The sequence below is a fragment of the Penaeus chinensis genome, chromosome 14 (genome assembly GCF_019202785.1).
Source record: "Penaeus chinensis breed Huanghai No. 1 chromosome 14, ASM1920278v2, whole genome shotgun sequence".
NCBI lineage: Eukaryota > Metazoa > Arthropoda > Malacostraca > Decapoda > Penaeidae > Penaeus > Penaeus chinensis.
Genome location: NC_061832.1, coordinates 13,726,108 through 13,735,494, shown reverse-complemented (window position 1 = coordinate 13,735,494; position 9,387 = coordinate 13,726,108). Strand labels below are relative to the sequence as shown.

The window sequence follows — 9,387 nt, the reverse complement described above, 5'->3', positions numbered from 1 at the left end:
GATTTATATTTAATTTCACCTGGGCTGATACAAGAAAGTATTTGTCATTGTTTTTAAATATAAACAATGATTTGAATATTTGAGAACTTGCATGAAGTAATATTTAGTGCTGTGGAAGTAATGTATATGATACTGATGATTCCACCTTTTAGTTCTGGTTCAAGAAATGTGGATTATCAGTATTTGGGGAGAAATTTAAGTGATACTCAGATAAAAATGTGATGCTTTTGATCTAAACATTTCAGGACTAGTGTTTCATAACAGGCAATTACAAAAGAATTTCATGAAACTTCCAGGGCAGACCTTTTTGAATCCCAAATTTCTTGATAGCAAATTGAAATTTTGAGTAAAAAGTGCATTAAGTATTTTTCATATTGCTGATAAAGTTCCATATGGTTAGGTGAATTCTGCTCTTTATAGGTACTTTGTGCCCATGTACCCTAATTTTTGCTCATGATGCAATATGCAAAGAAAGTTCCTCTAGAATATTTTTGTGTGTGCCTCTTGGTATAGATTTTTTGGTCTAGAACATCTAGTTATAATGCATTTTTTTTTTGCTTCAAAATTCACCCTGTTAGATGGGAGGTTCTGTGATGACCGCATTTTAAGGCACTTTTAAACTAAGTGGCAATTTAGCTTGTACTAGAAGATTTTGGCAGAATTGTCAATAGCAACCATCTGAATGGCTTCACACCATAAAATTCTTGCCACGTGGAGCATATCAGAAAGTCCTTGCCAAAATTATTCCCAAGTGCATGGAAGATGTCACTAATAACACACCCCTACCTTGGTCCTTAGCCCTTGCATCAACAAATTTTGCCTAGTTCTTTCCCTTCTCTTCTTCATCCCCTTCTGTAAACGTACCCTAATTGTCAGCTCATTTTTACTCTTTTCACCACAATGCTGTGTGACCTTTGTTGTCTGGAACATTTATTTTTGACCATCAACCACTCTAGAATCCACAAATGTTGCCTTATTAACTTACCTGGGGGCTTTGCCCCAAGTTCCACCCTGTTGTTATATTTTGAATACCTATGAATGACCTTAGATGTTGATGCCACAGAATTTTCAATTAATAAATATTTTCATGGCAGTATTTCTCTAGCTCAGTTTTCCATTTGCTCACTCACTGTCTGTCTGTCTGTCTATTGATGACTTCTGTTTTGTTTGAAATTTTCAGTCTGATCACATTTCCTTGATTTTTTCTTCAAAATCTGACATCCCTTTTCATCTTGTCTTGAGGAAACTATCCTGTATTTACTTTGTGGGAAAGTCAAGTTTGAGGAAGACTTGGTGTTAATAACTTGCATAAAAATTACCAACAGTAGTAATGTGTACCATTAGCAATTAATTGTTTCATGGTAGGACAAACTATAAAATTGTTTATAAAAAGGTAAATGTCAGTCTCTATAAAAGATTGAAAACAGTCTCTTTGAGTAATGAAAAAAGCTCAATGTGACAATCACTGAAAAGGTTGCAAAATTGCCTACATGTCTATGGCAGTGTTTCAGATATTGCTTTCACTGAAATTAGCTAATATTTAAATACATAAATTATAAAGTTATAAGCTAAAGCAGAGATTTACCAGTCTGGAATTTGGTACATATTTTTCATCAGCTTGTGCATGATTTTTGTTTTAAAATACATTTCATTAACTGAGCTGGAAAAAATAGATGTCCAAGGAAACATTAGTATCACAAATTGTACTTTAAAGCCTGAAGGTACAGTATAAAACAAGTGTGTAATGTGTGGTATTGTGGTTGAGTGGTTAATTGTGGTAGTCTGGTAGTGAAGTGATGAAGCGTGGTAATGTGATTTGAGTGGTTGAATGTGGTAGTGTGGTATTGTGGTTGAGTGGTAGAGGGGTTGTAATGTTTGTATTGTGGAATGTGGTTAAGTGATAGGTTGTGGCAGTGTAGTTGTTGGGTTAAGTGGTGGAGTGTGGAAGAGTTGTGGTGGTAATGTAGTGGAGATGGGTAGAGTGATGGAGTGTGGTAATGTAGTGGAGATTGGTAGAGTGATGGAGTGTGGTGGTGTATTGGAGTTAGGGAGGAGTGTGGTAAAACATTGGAGTGTGGCACATTGGTGGAGCAAGGGCATGGTGGAATGTGGCAGAGTGGTGGAGTGAGGGAGAGTGGAGGAGTGTGGCAGAGTGGTGAAGTTTAGTAGTGTATTAGAGTGTAGCTGAGTGTTGGAGTATGACATTGTGCTGGAGTGTAGCAGATTAGTGGAGTCTGCTAGTGTGATGGGGTATGATTTTGAAATTCAAAGTGTGATTACGAAATAGAAATAAACATAATACATAATTTGGGTCAGATGATATGAATCCTCCAACAGAAGCAATGATTAATGGTTAATGATTAAAATAAATAAATGCTAGACATCAAAGGTTATATATTATGTATTGTGGTGAAAAGTGCAAAAATCAGTTAACAATTGGGATAAGTGGACAGAAGGGGATTAACCCAATTATTCCAACAGGCATGGAATGTATGTCCATGCCATGCCCACTGAGTTAGAGGGAGAGAGGGAGAGAGGGAGAGAGGGAGAGAGGGAGAGGGCGAGGGCGAGCAAGCACAGTAATTTCCCTGGTGGTATGTGGTTAAGAAGAGAAGGAAAAGAAAAGACCACGCAAAATTTGTGGAGGCAAGAACTGAGGTCCAAGACAGGGGCAATCCTTACATTTGGTCTTGGTCTCTGTCTCCTAAGGCCCCCCATGACAAGAACGGGCAAGGAATTTCAGTTGAAGCAAGAGACAACTGAAATAAGTACCACACTGACAACACCACCACCAAACAATACACACAATGTGGGAATTTATGAAATGCATATGTCACCTTACACCTTATTTGAAAGTAATTTTTCAGTGCCGTGCACATCAAAGCACATGTTACAGTCTGTAGCGTGTAAAAGCATTTTGGTCCCCTGCATACAAGCCAATATTCAATGGCCTGTGGCTGCTACATTTTTGTGAAGAGAAATAGAAAACATGAAATCTGCACATGAGCCACTTTTCACTGGTAGGCATATAAAAAAAAAAAGGTGACCACCACACTACAACACTTGCCTCTAGTAATCATAATAGTATCCCTCATTTAAACAATAGTTCCCCCCAATCCCTTGCTTGTTGTGCAGTAACTCCATGATAAAGTGGTAGCATCTGTCCACTGACAAGAGGTACATGTGTGAGGGCTTAACTCTTGCAACTAGAAATTATTATGGACACTTTACTTGTCTTCTATAAACAAGCCTAATAAGAGATAAATGTTTGTAATAAGTGTCTTGTGATCTGCATCTAGGCTGTGTAATCCTATAATATTTCTCTTGTAGGTGATCTAAGAAAAAACATTGATTTGAATGCCACTTGACTTAAAAATTGGCATATACATTGTCCAATTCATTTTTGAAAATATAAGGTCTAACAACTCTGTCTATTAAAAAATTATGCTACTTTAATACTAAAACAGCACAGACATCAAAATAAGTTGCCTTAGATGAATAAACTTTTAAACCAGCTAAGAATAATTTTCAGTCTGATAAAGCAATATATAGATGTCACTGATGACAAGAAAAATACCCTGTACCATACTGTATTAAATTTAAAAAGTATGTAATATTTAAAAAATTCCATATACTATATTTTAATGGAAAAGGATAAAACTTGAATGAAAGAAAAAACACATTTATCTAACAAATTTATTTACATTAACGTCTAACTTTTTCTTGCAAACATTAAAATATTCTTCCATCAACACCATCCACTTCTGGTACCTCATCAATCTTCTGCATGATTTCAACGCGGTTGATCCTCAAGAGGGTGTGTGTTTCCCTGTTAACTGAAATGGAGAGAAAAAAAAATTATATATGTGTGCATTTTTCTCATTAACTAATAATAACTGAGGCAGGGGAACTTTTCAATTATGTTAAATGAATAGAAATATGAATTAAACTCTTTGATAAATTTCTCAACAGATTAAGAAAACTTGCATGGAGATAGGTCTTTATTTTGTAATTCCAGTGAACTGCTCTACTTTTCATCCACTCTTCTAGAGAAGAGGAGGAGGAGGAGGAGGAGGAGGAGGAGGAGGAAGGAGGAAGGAGAAGGAGAAGAAGGAGGAGAAGGAGGAGGAGGAGGAAGAGGAGGAGGAGGAGGAGGAGGAGAGGAGAGGAGAGGAGAGGAGAAGAGAAGAGAAGAGAAGAGAAGAGAAGAGAAGAGAAGAGAAGAGAAGAGAAGAGAAGAGAAGAGAAGAGAAGAGAAGAGAAGAGAAGAGAAGAGAAGAGAAGAGAAGAGAAGAGAAGAGAAGAGAAGAGAAGAGAAGAGAAGAGAAGAGAAGAGAAGAGAAGAGAAGAGAAGAGAAGAGAAGAGAAGAAGGAGGGGAAAGAGAAGGGGAAGAGAAGGGGAAAGAGAGAAGGAGGGAAAGGGGGGAAAGAAGGGGAAAGGGGAAGAGAAGGGGGGAAGGGGTAAGAGAAAGGAAAAAAAAGGGGGGGAAGGAGAAGGGGAAGAAAATGGAGAAGGGAGGAGAAGGGAAGGGGAAAGGAGGAAAGGAGGAGGAAAGGGGAAGGGGAAGGGAGAAGGGGGATAAAAAGGGGAAGGAAAGGAAAGGGGAAGGGGGAAAGGAGGGGGAAAGGGGGGGGATAAAAAGGGGAAAGGAGAAGGGGGGAGAAGGAAAGAAAGGAAGGGGGGGGCGGTTTTGGGGGGGGGGGGGGGTTGGGGTCCTTCGTCTTCTCCGGCTTTCCTTTTAACCCCGGGCCCCTTCTGCCCCTTCCCTATCTCCCTCCGGTCTCCTTTTTCCCTCTCCGGGTTCTCCTTCTTCCTTCTTCCCTTCCCATTCCTCTCCTTCTTCTCCCTCCTTCTTCTCCTTCTCCTTCTTTTGCCCTTTTTCCCGCTCTCCTTCGCCTTCTCCTCTTCTCCTTCTCCTTCTTCTCCTTCTCCTTCTTCTCCTTCTCCTTCTTCCCTTCTCCTTCTTCTCCTTCTTTCCCTTCTCCTTCTTCTCCTTCTCCTTCTTCTCCTTCTCCTTCTTTCTTCTTTCCTCCTTCTCCTTCTTCTCCTTTCCTTCCCTCTTCTCCTTCCTCCTTTTCCCTTCTCCTTCTTCTTCTTCTCCTTCTCCTTCTTCTCCTTTTTCCTTCTTCTCCTTCCCTTCTTCCCTTTTCTCCTTCTTCTCCTTCTCCCTTTTCCCTTTTTTCCTCTTCTCTTCTTTCCCTTTTCCTTTTCCCCTTCTTCTCCTTTTCCTTCTTCCCTTCTCCTTCTTCTCCTTCCCTTCTTCCCCCCCTTCCTTCTTTTCCCTTCTCCTTCTTTCCTTCTCCTTCTTCCCTTCTCCTCTTCCCTCTCCTTCCCTTCTTCTCCTCTTCTCCTTTTCCTTTTCCCCCTTTCCTTCTCCTCCCCCTTCCTTTTACAGCTTAGGCTAAGTAGTCTAAGGAAAGCAAACAGATATACTGATAACAGCTAATCCTAAATGCACAGAAGATTCCTGGACACTACATAGTCTTCAAAGTCACTCACCAAAAATACATTCAAAACTCCCTTTAGGAAGGCCAACCTCATGCTATTCAAAATAAAAAACTACTTGCAAGACTCATAAAACACCTTACTTTACTGCAAGACTCATAAAACTCATTTACTTTTGTGATTTGGAAAACACTCTTAACAGGACTCAAATCAAAAGCAAACCTTCTCTAGCCTGATGACGTCTCCAATGGAGGGCGGGAAAACACCCTGCACAATAACCAAATCCTCTGGGGTTACCAAATGCTGATGGCCGTGGATATATACTACAGCAAATAATCTTCCATGACTTCTTTGGACGATCTGGTTGTTCACCTTGCTTATCACATCTGTGGGAAGAGAGTTTGATGCAATCTAAGACAAGTGCATTAAATGTATGTACAATAACCCAACATTACCAGGAAAATGCTGTGGTCTTTTTGTATTTTTTTGTGAAGTGTCTCTGCACATAGATGGCTCTGCTAGTGCTTAGCCACAAAGGAGTCAATTGGTAGACCTTGTGACCTTTTTTTTATTAAAAAAAAAAAAAAATATTAATGCTATCAATATTGATGGTGCTCTTTATATCATAACATTATAATTACTATAATGTTATTGACATTAGTAGCAATAAAAGAAAAGATAAAATATTTTCATAAATCAAGGAAAAGGGTAAACAGGTGAGACAAGTAGAACTCATAATTGGCTCATTGGCGACTTAGTACAAGTGAAGCCATCTATGTGTAAAAACAATAAGGTAAACTCAAAGTGGGCATGGCATGTTTTGGGGTTAAGCTATTCTTTACTGGTATATCTTTTTTATGTTAAAATTCTTTGAATAAAAATTTCTCATTTGCAATATCTAAAAGTAAAATATATATACACACATTAGAAAAACCAAGTTGGTCGTGATTTATATAGTCTTAGAAATTTTTTTTATTAATGCTAACCAAAATCTGACTTTGAGAAACATATAACCCATTGATGCCAGGAGAAGCAGCACATAAATGCCATATCAAATATGATTTAAATTGATTCATTTTGTTAAGACATAGATAGCCTTACACTTCACTATCAATGAAGCAATTAGTAGGCTTACCTCGCCTCACTTGATTACATCATTTCCTGATTTTTTGGGGATTTTACAAATTATTTCAATAGTAGTACTGTTATTGACATTATGTTACCAATACTAGTAATAAAAAAGTACGATCAGGAATGACAGTCGATTTAATCCTTGATGTTTATCTGCCCTCATAGCATCATCAGTTTAAATTCTATACTAAAATAGACATCACAGATTTTATTCATTTTTTTTCTTTCATAAATAAAATATGTTCTTTACAATGTGATATAAGTTTTGGCAGGATGTTTTCTTCTTATTTTCTTTTTTTTATCCTGTAACCTACATTTTAAATTTGGCTGAAGTGCAGAAGTGCAGCAAGATAATAGCTGTCAAACAGCTATTATCCCTTTGCCACACTTTATTGTGAAAAGACCTAAGTAACCATATTCTGAACTACAAATATTTTTTAAATATTTGGATTCATAGTTTCCCCATCAGGGTCAGATTAGGCCCTAACCATATATGTGTAATTCAAAATATAAACATAATAATGAGTACTTACTTATTGAAATATTTACACATATGGCTGTTATATTAATTAAACTTTAACAGAAATGAACTTGTTTTCAACAAGATATTAGCGAAATTCTGACTTTTCTAATGGTGGTTTTCCAGTCTTGCGACGAAGAGTAAACTTTTCCATTGATAACCGATTCAGGTTTCCCCAAAATTAACTTGTTTTAATGAAGTATTAACGAAAATTGCTCACTGAAATACATGACCCAGCTGGAAGAGTCGATTTTTCCAGTGCAGATGTCTAACTCAGCTCTCCCATAGTTAGGTATGTAAGTACATGCAGCATAGAATACAATGTGTTGTGTTACCTAGATGAAATCTGAATATCTTAATTTAGGTACTTTTCATATTAATGATATCTAATTAAGTATTTGGTTCCCCCTTCCTTCCTTGATGCCCTAAGCACGTGCTTACTTGTTTAATGGTTAATCCAGCCCTGTCCCCTATGCAGGTTTAACTTTCTTTCTACCTTTCTTATAATTTTTTTCACAATAGAATCCCCCCCCCCCCCCCCATCAGAAATGTTTTCACAATATTTGCAAATTTTCCATGTTTTATCACCTGCTTACTGGACACTCCTATACAAAGAGAGAGAGAGAAAAAAAAAAATAAAAAAAATCTAATACTGTTTGCTGTATCAAAATATGACAATCAGTTTGTAAGAATAATCCTTTCACTTTCAAGAAAAAAAAAAACCTTGGATCACTGTGATGGTGAGATTATGAAAAGGTTCCTGGCTTTGAGGGTATTATGAATGGGTAGAAGTTATTAACTTTACATGGTAGGTAGGGCAACTATTCAAAAGAACAATACAGAACATGTATTTAAGATATGCAACATATCTTTCAATCATTTTGCATGAGTAACGCAAATTGGTAGCTCCTACAGTGGAGTCCAGTAAAAGTGGCAACTCCCATTCCTACAAGGCAGGCAGAGGTGTAGAGGAAATACACAATGACATGAATAAACCTTTGAAGGATGACTGCCTCTCATATTTCACAATAAAAGCCTGAGAGTCACAGTTCTGACTGGTTACTCTGAGGTCTTGGATAAACCCTTGTCTAGAGAGCCAACTTCCATGACCATGGAGGGCAGAGTTGTTACTGTTCACATCATGATCCTCTAGGACTGCCAGATTTCAGCTAAAACCATAGCTGAGGCTCTGGGGATTACTCTTGAAAGAGTTGCCAAATTATCCAAAACTCTCTGGACATGTGGAAGCTGTCTGTGAAGTGGGAGTCAAAATGCCTGATCACAAATCAGCAATTCATCTAAAAGATGCAATCAAATGCAACTCTGGACATGTTTGTAGCAGAAAAGGAGGATTTTATGGCCTGTCTTCACCATGGATGAAACCTGGCTCATTGGTAGTACCTCCAAACCAACAGTAATCAGTGGAGTGGTGAACACAGGGATTCAGTGCCTCCCAATAAGAATACCTAACTGATCTGGTACAAACATGGAGTACTCCTCTCAAAAACCTGCTGAAGGATTACATCATCAAACTGACATGTATTACATGTCCCTGCTGGACAAATTGTGAGAAATTTTGGAACACAAATACCATGAGAAGTTGAGCCTTGTTTTTTTGTTTTTGAAGAACAGTGCACTAATACACAAACTACATGAAACCTCCAAAAAATTGGTGGACCATCCTGGCTTAATGTCCAGATGGCCCCCTCTGCCTGCCATCTATTCCAAAAACTGAGAAATACAGAGAAGAAATGGAATCAGACTTTGATCTTGAAAAGATTGTAGCCACTGGGGTATGGTATGGTATTTTTGGTTTGAATAATTTGAATATTACTGCAACAAGTGTATGGATCTGAAAGAGAAGTATATTGATTAAAATCATGAATCATTGATCATCCTACATTTTCTATTACCAAAGCCAGGAACTTTTCAGCACCCCCTCATAAAGGTACAGTCTAATGGTACCTATTTGTTTCAAGCTGCTTGTTTATGTTTATATGCATGCTATTATGTGTAAATAAGTATATGTGTTTACAAGGTAATCTTACATATATCTGTTTGGCATTTACATAACCGTAAATATCAAACAGAAAGTTCAATCTCTACTCATGAGAAGCATAGATCAAAACTGATTAGATATTGTAAATCAGCTTTTGAGGAGGAAGGAAAAAACCCTGAATACAGTCATTAATAAAAATTGTGGGCCATAATGATGTGGATAATTCTTCAGATGGATTGGTAACTAGAACTAGCCTCAATTTTCATACCAAGATTCAGACTAGTTGAAAAA

At 37.6% G+C, this 9,387-nt stretch overlaps 1 protein-coding gene across 1 annotated transcript in view; it reads right to left on the bottom strand.

The window, feature by feature from the left end:
* Positions 1–3,682: 3,682 nt before the first annotated feature.
* LOC125032334 (39S ribosomal protein L21, mitochondrial-like) overlaps positions 3,683–9,387 on the bottom strand; it is a 7,704-nt gene continuing 1,999 nt past the window's right edge. Inside the window, exons 3-4 of the mRNA XM_047623431.1 lie at positions 5,662–5,832; positions 3,683–3,836 (exon numbers count right to left, since the gene is read on the bottom strand). Of these exons, the coding sequence (XP_047479387.1) occupies positions 3,733–3,836; positions 5,662–5,832 (275 nt within the window). The 3' untranslated portion in view covers positions 3,683–3,732. The remainder of the gene's footprint in view (positions 3,837–5,661; positions 5,833–9,387) is intronic.